This window comes from Macaca fascicularis, chromosome 2 (assembly GCF_037993035.2).
Source record: "Macaca fascicularis isolate 582-1 chromosome 2, T2T-MFA8v1.1".
NCBI lineage: Eukaryota > Metazoa > Chordata > Mammalia > Primates > Cercopithecidae > Macaca > Macaca fascicularis.
Window position 1 is genome coordinate 97,420,011 of NC_088376.1, and position 17,009 is coordinate 97,437,019.

Consider the following 17,009-nt stretch of genomic DNA (forward strand, 5'->3'; position numbering starts at 1 on the left):
CACAGAACACATATCCATTTATTTGGGAAATTGCTTTGCCTGTAAACTCACAACTGATAAGGCACATTATTGCAAAATCATTGGGGTGGAGGGAGGGAGGCAAATCTAAGATTCCTGAAAAGGGGCAAAGGGCACACACTTGCGATGCTGTGGAAAACGCATTTCTCCTTCCCTCCCCCTACTCCAGAACACCAAGGGCCACAGTCTTCAAAGTCTGCTGCCTCCTTCCCCCACTCTCATTATCAAGGCTTCTTGTAAAGAAACACGTTTTCAACAATGAAATCCTTGGTGTGAAAGGATCATACCATAACCGAAAACCATCACCTGGGAATGCACTCTCCCTATGGAACATGAGTATTCCCAAGAATTCATGTAGAACAAGAGGCCTAGATTAAAGTCTTGGTAAGACCCTTGGCCAAACCAAATCATCAACCCAGCAGATGATGTCCAAGAGCCACGGTCTGGTAAGTCCTGATGAGATACTCCTGCGGGGTGCAGGATCACAGGGCTGGTCAGTTTAGGTGCCAAGGTCCCTCTGTCTTTGGAAGCATTCATCCAGGTCTGTGCCAATTCCGTACTGCAGCTAGAGGAAGTAATGACAGCTTAGCGCATTAAGATACAACACAACAAAGTTATCAGAAGCCAAGGTTTCCCTTTGAATTAAGACATAAAATTATTAAAAGATGCAATTATTCTTTGGTTACTCTCAGCAAATAAAAAAATGAAAAACATTCAGAAGGTATACTGCCTGATGGCCCCATATACTGAACTCATTCTCCTAGCATGACACAGAAGGGATTCCTGCAGAAATGACAGATAAAATGTTTGCCTGGTCATCTGATTCAGGTGAGTCAAGGGCCCTACCCCATCCAGATGGATAAGAATTTCTCCAGAACATATCCATAACATACAGCGTTTGCTCCACTCATATTTAATAGTCTGTTTGCAATCAGCTTAACTGTCAGGACATGCAATCACAAGTAGGTTTGACATACATGGTAACATCAGTGTGTCTGAACACAAGAGCATGACAGAAATCATCATGCATGTGAGCAATACGTGGAAGTCCTAGGCAGTTCGTCAACTTGTTTCACTTGGCTTATGAAGAGGTAGGTCATCAGCAAAAAAATACAAAAGAAATGCTCTTCAAGAGACGAACAGAAGATGAAGAGTGGTGTCAGTGATGTGGGTTCCCATGTCATCATCGGTACCAAACATCCACAAAGATGCAACAGGAGGACATCTGTCCCAACAGCCTGTCACTCTGCAAAAGTGGTACTCTGGACAAGGACGGTCAGCATCTTCTCCCAAGGCAGCTCAGGGGCTGGCATGAGGCAAATACAACAGGCTATCCTGAGCTCCTTATTAGACCATAAAATATAATACAAACAGCATTTTCTTTTTCTTTCCTTTTTTTTTTTTTTTTTTTTTTTTTTTTTGTTGAGACAGAGTCTCACTCTTATCACCCAGGCTGGAATACAGTGGTGTGATCTCGGCTCACTGCAACCTCTGCCACCTGGGTTCAAGCAATTCTCCTGCCTCAGCCTCCCAAGTAGCTGGGATTATAGGCGCACGCCACCATGCCTGGCTAATTTTTGTATGTTTAATAGAGACAGGATTTCACCATCTTGGCCAGGCTGGTCTTGAACTCCTGACCTTGTGAACCACCCACCTCGGCCTCCCAAAGTGCTGGGATTACAGGCGTAAGCCACTGTGCCCGGCCACAAACAGCATTTTCTAGGAGGCATCCATTGTAGTGTCTGCTACACCAGGGCTGGTTTGAAAACCTGATGTAATACACCTTCAAGAGCAGAGTGTCCTTTCTGACAAGACACTGCACATTGATGCACAGTGTCCATATCACCTATAGAAGGCAATTAAAAACAATGAGGGGCTTTAGAGGACCACATCCATTACACAAATAAGCAACTGAGTCCAGGGACGTGGCAAACAGAAAATCCAGATCACGTGTCTTTTCTACTGTGTATGTGATTAGCAGTGCTGGTTTCATTCAATTGCAGATGTTTCTGACTAAATTTTTTAATGAGGGTTCCAGGAATTAATGCCACCATGGCAATGGCCAATAGCTTAAAGACAGTGTCCCAGGAGAAAAGAGCATCCAGAGAGGTTAGGGTTGACAGGATGGAGCCTGTCTGCACACAGATGAAATTGTATGGGATCAAACCTGCAAGAAGAAAAGGGAAAAGTACCTGTTACTAACAGCAGCAAAATTAAGAAAATAATAATTCAGAAATGTCACCAGGAACAGTGACTACAGTTTTTTTGTTTTTTTTTTTGCTTGACTCTTGACCCTTACACATATTAACTCTTTCCCTTCTTTCCTTCTTTTCTTTTCCCTCCTTTCCTCACTTCCCATATATACCTGTCTTGTTCAACAAAAGAACTTGAGATATTTACACAAATAATACATACTACTATAAGATAATTTTAAAATAGGGCCAGGAATAGTGGCTTATGCTTGTAATCCCAGCGCTTTGGGAGGCCAAGGTGGATCACCTGAGGTCAGGAGTTCGAGATCAGCCTGGCCAACATGGTGAAACCCTGTCTCTACTAAAAACATAAAAATTAGCCGGGCGTGGTGGCATGCACCTGTAATCCTAGCTACTCAGGAGGCTGAGACAGAAGAATCACTGGAACCTGGGAGGCAGAGGTTGCAGTGAGCCGAGATCTCACCACTGCACTTCAGACCAGGCGACAGAGCTAGACTCTGTCTCAAAAATAAATAAATTAATTAATTAATTAATTAATTAAAATTTCAAATAGGAAAAGCAAAATGTGTGCAGAAGAATACAAGACATCAGGGAGTACAGTTACTAGAAAAATGCATAACGTTCACCTGTTTGCTAAAAGTGGGCCCCAAATTTGGTTCTGAGTACCCAACAGCCAAAGTAAAGAGAGAAGTGCCATTGCTGACAGTTTTTTAAAAGAAGTACTATTCACATTCTGCACTGTCTCAAAGATGTCATCAAATCCACTGTATTCCAAAAGTCTGACTGGCTGACCAGGCTAGCTGCAGAACAATCAGCTGGTGACACTGTTAAAAACACATCCTCGGGCTCCACCCCAGAAATTCTGGTTACTTGGTTCTAGGGTAGTGCCCAGGAACCTGTATTTTAAAAGCCCCTTCTCCACTCCCATCCCGAGATTCTGATTGGTTTGGAACCCTCTGATAGTCCATTCCTCTTCTATAGGAGAGGAAGCATACAGGAGATGAAGATCCCAGACCCCTCAGGGTCACACAGCTTGTGAGATAGGGGACAGGAAGCCTGGCCTCCAGAATCTTGCCAAGCCACCTAGGTAATTAGAAGCCGCAAACCCCCACTAGCTGAGGGCCTGAGGCACTTGCCTGAAAGCCACTATGACCAGAATTGGCTGTGGTAGATCTTGCTTCTATTTAAGATCTCCATTTCTCTCAGGTATCCCCTATTAATAGCAGCTGCTCAACCACAGTTTTGCTCTGTTTGACCTAGAAGCCCTGAATCGTCTTTCCCTCTAGGCTCTAAGGAAGGTTGAAGAGAAAGAGATCCTTGCATTAGGCTTAAGGAGGGTGGTTTTCTTCCAGTATGGAGAAAGCAGCATCACTGATCTTATAGGATGTTAGCACTTTACTACTCTGATAAAGGTGGTCCAAGACCCCTACTTTGAGAAACACTGCTCTAGTCCCAGCGCCTTATCTGGATGAGTGGCCCTTTCAGAGCAAGTAGCTTGCTGGAGGTCATATAATTGTCAAAGGCAAGGAGAAACTTTAGATATCGTCTAATTCAGTAGACTGCAAAACTCAGGATCCAGCAGAATGCCTTCTAGGGACTAACTACTTGCATCACCTGGAAAACATCAAAAGATCCTGATCCCTGAGTCCTACCCCAGAGGTGATTTAGTTGATGTGTGGTGTAGCCTTAGCTTAGGGATTAAAATCTCCACAGGTGATTTTTTTGGGGTTTTTGTTTGTTTTTGTTTTTTGAGATGGAGCCTCACTCTGTCACCCAGGCTGGAGTGAAGTGTCATCCACTCAGCTCACTGCAACCTCCACCTCCCAGGTTCAAGTGATTCTCCTGCCTCAGCCTCCCAAGTAGTTGAATTACAGACGCACACCACCACGTCAGGCTAATTTTTGTATTTTTAGTAGAGACAGGGTTTCACCATGTTGGCCAGGCTAGTCTTGAACTCCCAACCTCAAGTGATCCGTCCGCCTCAGCCTCCCAAAGTGCTGTGATTACAGGTGTTAGCCACTGAGCCTGGCCTCCAAGTGATTTTTAATAGGTTTGCAGGCGATTCTTAATAGGTTTGCAGTTTGAGAACGACTGGGTTTGCAGTCTGAAAATGACTAGGAACTGGATTAAAATGCATATTCCCAGATTCCACTCCCAAGATTCTGATTCAGTAGGTCTCGAGTAGGCCCCAAATCTAGATTCTCAACAAGCCCCCTGACCCTACCAATCTGATAAAGGTGGCCCAAGGCCCACATTTTGAGAAACACTGCTCTATTCCTAGCCAGGTGGCCCATTGAGGGTAAGTAGCTTGCTGCAGGTTGTGCAATTGTCAAAAGGCAGGAAGGAACCTCATTGATGCCAGCTCTTCCTAAGGCAGAACTTAATCAAAACAGTGGCCAAAAACCAGACAGGAAGTCCCTTGCTCTGCTCCTTTCTTCTGTCCCCACTCAAAACTCATGGACACATACCCTCATTCCAACCCTGCTCTTCCTGCTAGCATTTACTGAGTACTTAATACAGGCCAAGTTGTATACTTTACACAGACTATCTCTTCTAATCCCAGTGCCCAGCGCATACAGCCATGCAATGAACAATCTTCATTTAGTCCAAAAGTATTTTTATGGGTTTTCATGTTGAAGCCTGAGTAGATCTGAAATCAGGAATCATTTCTTTAGATCATAAGGCTTGAAGTCACACTTTGCGAGCCTGTGTTCTCAGAAGCAGGCACATGCTCATGTGGCCAATAACCCAGGGCAGACCCCCAGTGTGACAGCTCTGAAGACTCAAAACTACCCCACTAGCATCTTACCGATAAGAACTGAGAAGAAGAACTGTACGATGGGGATGTTCAGAATTGGGGCCGAGAGGTTCAAGAACCAGTTTGGTGTCATGGGGAAAAGTCTCAAAAACAATAAGAAAAAAAACAAGCTGTTTCTGTTCTCCTCCACCTGTAGCCAAAGAGAAGAAAGCTGTTAAGAAGTAGAAAGGGTTTCCAGGTATTGAAAACTTGCTGGTGCCAGGCACTGTTCTAGACACTTTACATAATCTGTTCCCAATTCTTCCAACAACCCTTCAGGGACAGATTGTTTTCCTCATTTTAAAATAGAGGTGCTGAGGATCAGAGAAGTCAAGAACTTGCCCAAAGTCACAGACCTGGTAATGATGGAGCTGGGATTTGATCCCAGGTCTATGTCTCCTGAAGACATCAAAAGAACCCCTAGGACCTCCTGAGACAGTGTGGAAGAGCACTGTGGGAAATCCCTGCCACTTGCTTCTCTTAAGGCCATGCACGTGGTGACTTTCTGGGGTCCCAGCTCTCAGATGTGACCCCTCCCCTTACCTTTCTCTGCAGCAGGGCCACTTTATCAGGAAAGTAGGACACCACCAACTGTTTGCCAAAAATACTGGAGAGCAGGTAGCAGCATGTGGCACCCACCGAGGTCAACACACAACACAGCAGAAGCCCCAGCCACGGCCCAAACAAGGCACCAGCTAAAACATTCTGCAAAGAAAACAAACCCTCAGGCATGTGACCATCTGGCAGCTACCAGCAACCTCATCTTGGAGCCTGAGAGTCATAGGTTCCCTCCTCCTTCACTGCTTTTTTCCAGCTAAAACCCAATTGCCTTATTTATTTATTTATTTTTAAGAGACAAGATCTCGTTCTGTCATGCAGGCTGGAGTACAGTGGCATGATCATAGCTCACTGCACCTTCAAACTCCTGGACTCAAGTGATCCTCCTGCCTTAGCCTCCCAAGTAGCTAGGACTGTAGGCACACACCACCACATCCACCTACTTTTTTTTTTTTTTTTTGAGACGGGGTCTCGCTCTGTCTCCCAGTCTGGAGTGCAGGGGCCCGATCTCGGCTCACTACAACCTCTGTCTCCTGGGTTCAAGCGATTCTCCTGCCTCAGCCTCCCAAATAGCTGGGACTACAGGCGTCCACCACCACTCCCGGCTAATTTTTGTATTTTTAGTAGAGACGGGGTTTCACCATATTGGCCAGGCTGGTCTCAAACTCTTGGCCTTGTGATCCGCCCGCCTCGGCCTCCCAAAGTGCTGGGATTACAGACTTGAGCCACTGCACCCGGCTTTTTTTTTTTTTTTTTTTTTGAGACGGAGTCTGGCTCTGTGGCCCAGGCTGGAGCACAGTGGCACGATCTTGGCTCACTGCAAGCTCCGCCTCCTGGGTTCACACCATTCTCCTGCCTCAGTCTCCCGAGTAGCTGGGACTACAGGTGCCCGCCACCACGCCCGGCTAATTTTTTGTATTTTTTAGTAGAGACAGGGTTTCACCATGTTAGCCAAGATGGTCTCCATCTCCTGACCTCGTGATCCGCCCGCCTCTGCCTCCACCTCCACCTCCCAAAGTGCTGGGATTACGGGTGTGAGCCACCGCGCCCAGCCTACATCCACCTACTTTTTAAAATTTTTTGTAGAGATGGGGTCTCACTGTGTTGCCCAGGCTGGTTTCAAACTCCTGGGCTCAAGTGATCCTCCCACCTCAGCCTCCCAAAGTGCTAGGATTACAGGTGTGAGCCACTGCCCCAGGTCCTAATTGCCATTTAAAGAGGTGACTGAAAAATTATGAAAAGACTGGGAACTACACCTGGCATCAGTCTCTTCACCTTGAAAATGAGGATAAGGATAAAAGCCTCAGGGGGCAGGAGAGAATTAAATGGGATGTGTGGCTGTGGTAGATTCTGCAATCACTGGGGCTCCAAGAAAGTAGAAATGAAACTCACAAGTTATTTTTACTATTTTAAAAGATGAACACAAACCATGAATTTTCCCTTGGTGGGACCACACAAGCTATATAAGATGTCTTGTTTCTTTGCTTTGTGCTGGAATTACATCCATGTAGTATGCTAATCCCGGGGGTTCCATGTTGACCAGAGCTCTAGCTGACATTTGAAGACGTCTTAGTTTAAGAAAAAGGGAAAAGTGAACCAATACTTCCTAAATGCATTTTGGCTGCTAGACATCATCCTGACAAAACATGGGATCCAAGACAGAAAGTAAAAGGAAGCCTTGGTATTGGGAAGAGGGGGAGCTGCTGAGCACTGTGTTAAGTGCTTGACTACATGACCTGTGTAATCCTCACTACATCCCTGAGTCATGCCATCCTTGCCCCATTCTACAGGTGAGAGATTAAGTATCTTCCCCAAGACCACAGCAGGCAGAGTCAGGGTTCATCCTCAGGTCTGGATGTGGAGCCCCCACCAAGCAGCAGCTGGCTCGCAACCCTGAAGAGGAATCAGTCCAAGACAGAAGACAGACACAGGGAAGCCTCAAGGAGTCAGCCCCTGACCCCGAGCCCCACACCCCAAGCCCCACACACCTCCCCTGCCTCTCTTGGACATGTCTGCTTTTCTTCTAGTTTCCAATAAGGAAACTGCTTGAGCAGGTCCAGCCTCAGCCTAGAGGAGAGAAACATGCTGGGGCAGGAGAGGGAAGCAGTACAAAAGGAAGCTGTCAGTGTCTCCCCCTTCAGTGCTCAATCCCACAGTAGGCACGCTGAGGGCCACTGTGTGCCAGCCCCGCTACACTCACTGTCACGTTTAATCATCCCCACACAACAATCCCAGGAGGTTACAGGGGAGTATCCGAATTTTACAGGGTGGGGGGGGGCAGGACACTGACCAGGAAGCTGGAGCCGGGGATGGCAAAGCCCTGTTTGTAGAGGTAGGCACTGCAGAAGAGCAGGAACACGTAGGCCTGGTGCTCCTTCCGGTAGTCTCGAAGGACCTCAGAGAGTTCCCGCAGCTCTGCCAGGTCGGAGGGGAACCACGGGGACCTGGGGATTTGGAAAAGCAGATGGAAACATGAGTTCAGATCAGCCCAGTGCCCACGAGAGTCATTCGCTGTGTCTTCCTTTCAAAGTAGGTTTATAAATATGCCCATTATCTGGTCTGCTGGGAACACATACACTCCCAATGACAGACGACCTGATACGACGTTGCAGAGACAGACAGGAGAGCCCTAGTTTGGAAGCAAGAGACCTGGGTTAGCATCCCAACCCTGCTACTTTCTGTTGTATGTCCTTGGACTAGTCCCTGGGTCTGTTTCCTTATCTAAAAATGAGGGGTTGGTGCTAAATAGTCATTAAGTTCCCCTTTAGCTTTGGGATTTTAGAATCTGTTCTTAAGAGGCAAATGGATTCATTTCCAGGCAAGTTCTAAATGTCCTAAATTGCCTTCCTTTCAAGGACATTGCCTCCCCCACAAACCAAGAACAATTCAGATTTCAAACTGTTCCTGAGGTGCCAAGTAAAACGACTTTTTAGCATTCACTATAAAGCCAATTAAAGATTCTTCAGGCAAGTATATCTATCCCATACTACAAACGTAACTTTTTTGATAATATGTCAGGCTTGAATCAAACCCTTTAAAGAGCCTACTATTTCATTCTGCTCTTAATCTGGTCCTCAGTGCACTTTGAATCCTGTCCAAAGGTTACAGTATAAAGGCTACCTTGCCTCTACCATCTGAACAGTCCTTGAATCCATCACTGATTAATTATGAGCAAACCCTCCCACTTCTCATGAGAATGCTTCCCTTGGTATGTCCCACACCCACAGCAGAGCCTTCTTAACTAGAGCAAAAGAATACAATAACTGAAAACAGTTGCCTTAATAGTCAAATATGAGTAATTCCCTTGACCACACAATGCTGTACTAGGCACACTTCCATGCACTTTATAAAGAGTATGCAGCACTCATAAAAACCAGCCACGTAAGTATTGCTCTGCCTCCTGCCTCGACCAGTCGTTCATTAGAATGGTAAAAGTAGGCCTAGCGCGGTGGCTCACGCCTGTAATCCCACCACTTTGGGAGGCTGAGGTAAGCGGATCACCTGAGGTTCGAGACCAGCCTGACCAACATGGTGAGACCCTCGTCTTTACTAAAAATACAAAAATTAGCCGGCCGTGGTGGCGCGCGCCCGTAGCCCCAGTTATTCGGGAGGCTGAGGCAGGAAAATTGCTTGAACCCGGAAGGAGGAGGTTGTAGTGAGCCGAGATCGCGCCACTGCACTCCAGCCTGGGTGACAGAGCGAGACTCCGGCCCGGGGGGGGGGAAAAAAAAGGTAAAAGTAGAGACAACCAGGAAGAGGGGCAGAGCCGATAATTAATGTGCGAATAATTTAAAGTTGTCCATGCAACATTTCTCCTGAAGACCTAACGTCTAAAGTCTCAAGGGCAGACCTGACGGAAGTGGGGTGAGGTGGAGGAGAGGCAGCTGAAAGTGGACTTGAAGGGGCTGGGGGCCCGCACCGGGGCGAAGGTCGGCTGGAAATGGGGCCCAGGGCTGGGACTGGGAAAGCAACGGCGCGGGCAGGCTCAGCGCCGCGTCTCCCTCGGCAAATCCATCCAACCAAAGGCACCGCGGCGTGACGCCCTGCACACCCCGCAGCCGGCACCACACAGGTCCCAGTCAGGCCCGGGACCGGGCTCTCATTTCACCCGCCTGTCCGAGACCGTGTGGACGCGGGTCCAGATATCAGACCCGGATTCCAGTTCAACAAGAGAACTTCAATTCCCAACGCCTCCGATACCGGAACCCGAATCTCCCGATTCCCAGCCCAGGTCCTTGGACCTGGCTCCCTTCCTCTGACCCGAACCTGGATTCCCGCTACGCACCTGCCTCCAGCCTCCTCGGTGGAGCCCAGTCTCCGCCCGCGGGGCAGTCGCGTCGACAGCAAGTACAAGGCGAAGGTGCAGCCAGCGAAGACCAGAAGGAGGCCGAGCAGCGGGCGCATGTCGGCTCCGCACCCCGGCCCGCGGGGCAGCTGAGAGGCTCACTTGCACGCCGGGGCGCAGCGGCGGGCGGACTGAGGCAGCGGAGCACGTTCGCAGACGGACCGGGGAGGGGTCCGCGCCAAGACCCGCCCCCGAACCAGGCCCCGCCTCCCGAGCTAGGCCCCAGCCCCGGATTCTGACTCCGCCCTCCCTGTCCTTCGGTGGAGACTCCCGGAAAAACCTGCCTCCCAGGCTGCCCTCTCTCCGTCTGTCTGTGCTTGTTTTTCTACGTTTATCCCTGTCGCTTTCTCCACTTATTCTGCAGTCATGGAGCGCCCCCAGTGCCGGCTCAGTGCCAGGGCTGGGAGATCCGGGGGCGAATCGTGAGCCTGGCCTACAGCGAGCTTGCAGTCTAGTGGTCAAGGCAGTCTTGTCCACAACCTGCTGTCACACGAAGCAAATGTAGCTGGTGTAGCACCAGGGGCTGCAATCAGGTGTGGTGGGGCGGCAATAGTGACCACGGAAATAATCAGAATGCTTTCAATTCAGCTCCTACTATATTCCCATTATTCCTGAGCCTCACAATCATCCTCCAAGGTAGATATTTTTGTCTTTCTCTAACAGATGAAAACTCTGAGTTTCAGAAGAATTAAATGACATCCCCCGAAAAGAGAGACAGTATAAGAATCCAAGTCAACCTGAGTCCAAAACCAGTGGTCCTTACACTGTGTTGATTTATGGAGGAGATGGAGTTTAAGTTTACCTTCAGGGATGAGCAAGACTTTTCTGCAAGCAGAAAAAGGAGGAAATGGGTGAACAATGGCCCAAGTAAGTCACCAGAGTCCAGTTTCAGTGAAGCCTAAGGTACATGAGAAATAAGTGAGAATCTGGGGACAAACAAGAGTGCACTGAAGGCAGGCTAAGGAGATAGATTTTTAATAATGTAGATGAGACACCAACAGAGGTGTTTTTAAGTAAGAGAATGATTTAGTTCCTGTTTTAGGATGTTCGCTTTGGCAGATAGCCGCAACTGTCCTGATAAGAAGGCAAGCCGGCCTAGCTCACGCCTGTAATCCCAGGATTTTGGGAGGTCGAGGCGGGCGGATCACTTGATGTCAGGAGTTCGAGACCAACTTGTCCAACATGGGGAAACCCTGTCTCTACTAAAAATACAATAATTAGCCGGGCATGATGGCACATGCCTGTAATCCCAGCTTCTCCAGAGGCTGAGGCACAAGAATCACTTGAACCTGGAAGGCAGAGGTTACAGTGAGCTGAAATTGCACCACTGCACTCCAGCCTGGGCGACAAGAGCGAAACTTCAGGAAAGGGAAAGGGAAAGGGAAGGAAAGGAAAGGAAAGGGGAAAGGAGGAGAGGGGAGGAAGAGAGAGAGAGAGAGAGAGAGAAGGGAGGGAGGAAGGAAAAGGAAAGAAAGAAAGCAAGCACTCAGGCCTGATCCAGGACCACTGCAGTGGACTTGGAGGGAGGAGGCTGGGGGTAGTTGAATTGGTGTGATATGTCACTGAGTAAACGGAGGAAGGGACAGAAAGAGAACTCCAAAGTGTCAAAAGCCTGGACAACAGAGAGAAAGCATCCTTGTTATATCATTTAAAGCACCTGTTGGGCCAAATAGGGAGCATTTTTCAGAATTCATGTGCACAAGATTTCGCAATTATATGTCCAAGAATGTAATCTACATCCAAGAACGTAATGGAATTTAATTCCACATCCAAGAATCCCCATAGGGAGCAAAGATGTATATTTAAGGGTGTTCTCTCAGCTTTGTTTTTATGTTAGGAGATTGGGAACAACCTAAATGCCCATCAGCTGGCGACTGGCTAGGTTAACTATGGTATATTAACAAATAGAATACTAGGTAGCCTCCTAAAAGAGGAAGGCAATTCTACACATCCTGATATAGTGTGGTCACCAGATAGATGGCTCAGATACAAATAAAACAAACAAGTTGCAGTATTAGAGTATGCTATGTATGACTCCTTTTAAAGGACAAAAAGAGGATATACTTTAACTTTTTAAGATACTGAAGTATTTATTTATTTAAATTTTTTTTTCACAGAATAGTTACAGCATATAGAACCAAAAAATAGTTCCAAATGAAATTACTCAATGTCTGAGATTTGCGTCGAAATAATAGTACAGGGGTTTAGTGAGTAAGGATATAGGTAGAACAAGATTTCCATGAGTTGATAGCTATCGAAGCTGGGTGATCACCTGGAGGTTTTATACTATTTGGATGTTATACTATTTTTTTTTCTATTCTTGTGTATGTGTCAAATTTCCACTTAAGAGAATGCGGGGAAATGGTGTCAGCCCTTCATTCCGGCTGAACACACCATGTTAGTTCAGGCCCCGTCACACTACTCTTCTAGCCATCTGTCAATCTTCTCTGCCTGGCAAATTTCTACTCTTTCATCAGGACCCAGGATAATTATCACCTTCTCTGAGAGGCCTTCTCCAACCCCTATAGTCAGAAACATTTGTTCTCTATGCTTGGGGCCCCTGAGAAATGTCTGTAATCTTGTTGCAAATACATATTCCAGTGTCATTATCCATCTCCCTAGTAGACAGTGAACATTTCCATCAATGAAACAATGTCTCAACTATCTTCTTTCTGTCTCAACCCTTAACCCTGGCACCTAACAATTGTTTGTTAAATTCATGGGTCAGGTCTAGTGAAGACAATGATTAGCTGTTTGGTTTGGTACATATTGACCTTGAGAAGTCAAAGGGATATGGGAGGAGAGAAAGTGAATGAGGAACTGATGTTATTGAGCCTGTGCTGAGACTGCTGGGGCAAGAAATAGAGTGAAGAGAAAGGAGGTGAGGCTCCTGCTGGCAAGGACCTCACTTTCCTTTCAGCTGGGGAAGAGCATGGAAAGATACAATTCTAGAGCATGGTAAGTGCCATGGATGAAATAGACAAGGCAAAACTTACTCCACTTCAGCAAAGCGATGTCAGTATTCTACTTATGAATGAGTGGATGAACACAGGTTTGGATGAAATCACTTGTGCAAAATTTACAGCTGTGAGTGCTGAACAGGAACAAGCCTTTGTCTGCCATCAGGTGAGGCCATGCTTTTTCCTCTGCCCTTCACTGCCACTTGACATGCAGGTGAAACTCTGGAGCTCAGACCAAACATTCAGATTTGGAGGTCATTCTACAGGAGATAGTTGAAGTGAGGGGAGGGGAGAAGGTCTCCTAGAAACCACATGAGAGGGAAAGTAACAGCAGCTGACTTTCGTTGAGTACTTAGTACACTCCAGACCCCATACTAAGCTTTTTTTTTTTTTTTTTTTTTTTTTGAGATAGAGTCTCACTCTGTTTCCCCAGCTGGAGTGCAGTGGCGCGATCTTGGCTCACTGCAACCTCCTCCTCCTGGGTTCAAGCGATTCTCCTGCCTCAGCCTCCCAAGTAGCTGGGACTGCAGGTGCGTGCCACCATGCCCAGCTAATTTTTGTATTTTTAGTAGAGATAGGGTTTCACCGTGTTAGCCAGGATGGTTAACCTCACCATCTGCCTGCCTTGGCCTCCCAAAAGTGCTGGGATTACAGGTGTGAGCCGCTGCACCTGGCCCATACTAAGCCTTTTACTTACATGAGTTTATTTATTTCATGTAACAACCCTCATGAAGTAGAAACTCTTTTTTGAGGAACAGGGTCTTACTATGTTGCCCAGGCTGGTCTTGAACTTCTGGCCTCTGGTGTTCCTCCTGCCTTGGCCCCGCAAAGTGCTCAGATTACAGGCTTCAGCCACCATGCCCAGTCTAAAGTAGGAGCTCTTTTATAGCCTGGGAAAATGAAGCTTAGAAAGAATGAAGTCAACAGAGCAACAGAGGTCACACACCTTGCGAACAGCAGAGCCCAAATGTCTTACCATGCACTAGCCTTTTGAGAAAGAAGACCGAGATCAGGAGCTGGGTAAGGAAATGGTGGAAACAGTGAAAGAGAACGAGATACCCCCTTTCATTTGCGAGATGAGAAACAGAAAAAAGAAACATCCTGAGAGCCCAAGAAAGACTGTTAGGAAGGGAACTGGGGCACAGTGTCAGAGTCCATGGAGAAACCCAGCAGGGAAACCTGAGGGTCATGGAAACTGGCCAACATGAGGTGGTAAGGGACCTTTGACAGAGCTATTTTGGGTGGTGCTAACCTGCTTTGCCACAGGCTCACGACTGGAGCATTTGCTTGCTTCCTCTGACCTGCCCCCTGGACTCATGTTGTGATTCCTCTCACTCAACCTGTCTGCCTGGGAAAGAAGCCCTGGACTGTGTTTCCCCAATCTCAGCATCCCCAACCCTCCTGGCCCCCAACCCAGTACCTGCAGAGCTAACTCTAACTGCCCAATGCACCTCCTGCAGGCTGCAGCAGCCCCCATCGAGGCCACTCATTTACAGCACAGGCCCACACAGTCTAAGAACAGCTGCAATCTTCCATCAACTGCAGTCCTTTCCCAGGCACATGCTGGATTGGGAAACAGGTGGGAGAAAAGAACAGGTAAGAGGTTCCTGTGGGAGTGAGTTAGCCTGGCATTTACTGTGCCTCTTTGTGAAGAGCAGCCAACCTTTTCTGGCTTAATCAGACTTGCCCAGAGCATTTGAAAAAAGTAGCTCTGGGCCGGGCGCGGTGGCTCACGCCTGTAATCCCAGCACTTTGGGAGGCCGAAGCGGGCAGATCACAAGGTCAGGAGATCGAGACCACGGTGAAACCCCGTCTCTACTAAAAATACAAAAAATTAGCTGGGCGCGGTTGTGGGCACCTGTAGTCCCAGCTACTTGGGAGGCTGAGGCAGGAGAATGGTGTGAACCCGGGAGGCGGAGCTTGCAGTGAGCCGAGATCGCGCCACCGCACTCCAGCCTGGGCGACAGAGCGAGACTCCGTCTCAAAAAAAAAAAAAAAAAGAAAAGAAAAGAAAAGAAAAAAGTAGCTCTGAAGTCCGTGTAATTTTGCCTCCCCACCCCCACCCCAACCATGACTGATTGGAACTGGATAGATGCCTTCCTCAGGAGGAGGAGCCAAGGGCTGTTTCCTGTCCCTGGACTTTGGAATTGGGCCATCTAGTCAGTGAGTGGCCAAGAACCCAACGAAGCTGCCCCATGAAGGGAACTGAGCTCAGTCAAAGAGATTCGTGGCAGAGCGCTAGGGTTAATAGAGGCCCACAAACTCTTATTGCTGAAGGCTCTAGGGCTGCCCCATCCTTGCCCTTCCTGAGATTTGATGGATCACCTCTCCCTGGGTTTCCACAAGTCCTCTCTCTCTATCTCTCAATAATCTATTAAATTTGGGTGTGAGTGGATTTCTGTCCCTTGCATCCAAAGTCTCCTTGGCTATGATGGAGTTCTATAGGAATGAGAGCAAGAGGCAGGGGTCCAAGGGTAGGAGCTTCTAAGTTTAGGACTTTAGAAATAACACCGTTAAGTGTGTTGATGTCTAAGTCAGAGTGGAGGTGATTCTCTCTAAGCATCATCCATTCCGTTCTGTCCCACAGACATTTATCAAGCGCCTGCTCTGTGCCTAGCATTGTGCTAGGTGCTAGAGAGCCAAAAATAAATAAACAGCAGCTGCTCTTGTGGAGCTCACAGTCTTGGAGGGGTTAAAGACACGGAAACAAATTACAACACAGCTTAACAACAGTGACAGAAGCACGTATGATATGGTTTGACTGCAGCCCCACCCAGATCTTATCTTGAATTGTAGTTTCCATAATCCCCATGTGTGGTGGGAGGGGCCCAGTAGGAGGTCATTGAATTATGAGGGCAGTTTCCTCCATGCTGTTCTTGTGATAGTGAGTTCTCACGAGATCTGATGGTTTTATAAGGGGCTTCCCCTTTCACTCAGCTCTTTTTCTTCTCTCTCCTGCCACCATGTAAAGAAGGATGTGTTTGCTTTCCCTTCCATCATGATTGCAAGTTTCCTGAGGCCTCCCCAGTCATGTAGAACTGTGAGTCAATTAAATCTCTTTCCTTTATAAATTACCCAGTCTTGGGTATTTCTTCATAGCAGCCTGAGAAGGGACTAATACAACACACAAAGTTGGCAGCAAAGTGAGTGGTGGAAAGGAGTCGTGGAAAAGCAAACAAGGGAGGGTTTTAACTACAGCTTGACATCCTCCAGTAATGTGGTCAGGTCCTGGAGGGTTTTGGCAATGGTGCTAAAACGAGGGTGTAAGAACAAAATCCCCTAGATTTTGGACAGGTGAGCTTGCTGAGGTGTCGGGACCACCTGGAAAATGTGATAAGAAGTGACAAAGCGGCAGGGTGCAGTGGCTCATGCCTGTAATCCCAGCACTTTGGGAGGCCAAGGCAGGCAGATCTCCTGAGGTCAGGAGTTCGAGGCCAGCCTGGCCAACATGGTAAAACCCTGTCTCTACTAAAAATACAAAAATTAGCTGGGCGTGGTGGCACGTGCCTGTAATCACAGCTACTCGGGAGGCTGAGGCAGGAGAATAGCTTGAACCCAGGAGGTGGAGGTTGCAGTGAACCGAGATCGGGTCACTGCACTCCAGCCTAGACAACAGAGCAAGACTCTATCTCAAAAAAAAAAAAAAAAAGTGACAAAGGAGCTAACTTCTGTCTTTTCTGGAAAGTCTGGGAAATGGGCTATTAGCCTCCAAAGATAATGGAGACAATAGTAATGAAGGTGTCTGGGAGAAAAGTCTAAGACAGAGAAGGTTAGACACCCTCATGAGAAGGTTAGGCACCCTGGTGAGAAGGTTAGGCACCCTCATGGAAATGCACTGTGGCTAGGGTGGAGGGGAAGTCTTTACTCACAACTGAACATGGTTCCATGGGGGTCAGAAGATAACAAAGTGTTCATTTAATACATGTTTCCTGAATGCAGACTATATGGGAGGCACAGGACTCCTGCCTTGCAGAGCAGTCTAGTGGAGAAGACAGATATTTATCAAATAATCACGCAAATAAAATGTTAAAAATATAGGCCAGGCATGGTGGCTCAGACCTACAATCCCAACACTTTGGGAAGCCGAGGCAGGCAGATTACTTAAGGTCAGGAGTTCA

At 47.5% G+C, this 17,009-nt stretch overlaps 1 protein-coding gene across 5 annotated transcripts; it reads right to left on the reverse strand.

Moving 5' to 3' along the window:
• TMEM41A (transmembrane protein 41A) lies at positions 1 to 10,064 on the reverse strand. Of its 5 annotated transcripts, none has more exons than XM_005546593.4 (5): positions 9,872 to 10,064; positions 7,877 to 8,030; positions 5,572 to 5,733; positions 5,041 to 5,179; positions 1 to 2,185 (listed from the first exon to the last, which is right to left on the reverse strand). In XM_005546593.4, exons 1-5 carry the CDS (start codon positions 9,988 to 9,990, stop codon positions 1,965 to 1,967), a joined length of 795 nt encoding a protein of 264 aa, XP_005546650.3. In that variant the 5' UTR covers positions 9,991 to 10,064; the 3' UTR covers positions 1 to 1,964. The 5 variants fall into 5 exon arrangements, with proteins under 5 accessions (XP_005546650.3, XP_073887709.1, XP_073887711.1 ...); XM_074031609.1 differs by lacking the exon at positions 1 to 2,185 and adding an exon at positions 4,710 to 4,881; XM_074031608.1 differs by lacking the exon at positions 5,572 to 5,733.
• Between the last annotated feature and the right edge of the window lie 6,945 nt (positions 10,065 to 17,009).

Bases quoted from the DNA above. Each gene is read 5' to 3' on its own strand.
- TMEM41A (XM_005546593.4), bottom strand. From the start codon at position 9,990: ATGCGCCCGCTGCTCGGCCTCCTTCTGGTCTTCGCTGGCTGCACCTTC. The intron at 8,031-9,871 runs GTGCGTAGCGGG...CCAAATCCCCAG, and splicing joins ACCGAGGAGGCTGGAGGCAG to GTCCCCGTGGTTCCCCTCCG. The intron at 5,734-7,876 runs GTCAGTGTCCTG...TTTTCTTTGCAG, and splicing joins TCCCCGGCTCCAGCTTCCTG to AATGTTTTAGCTGGTGCCTT.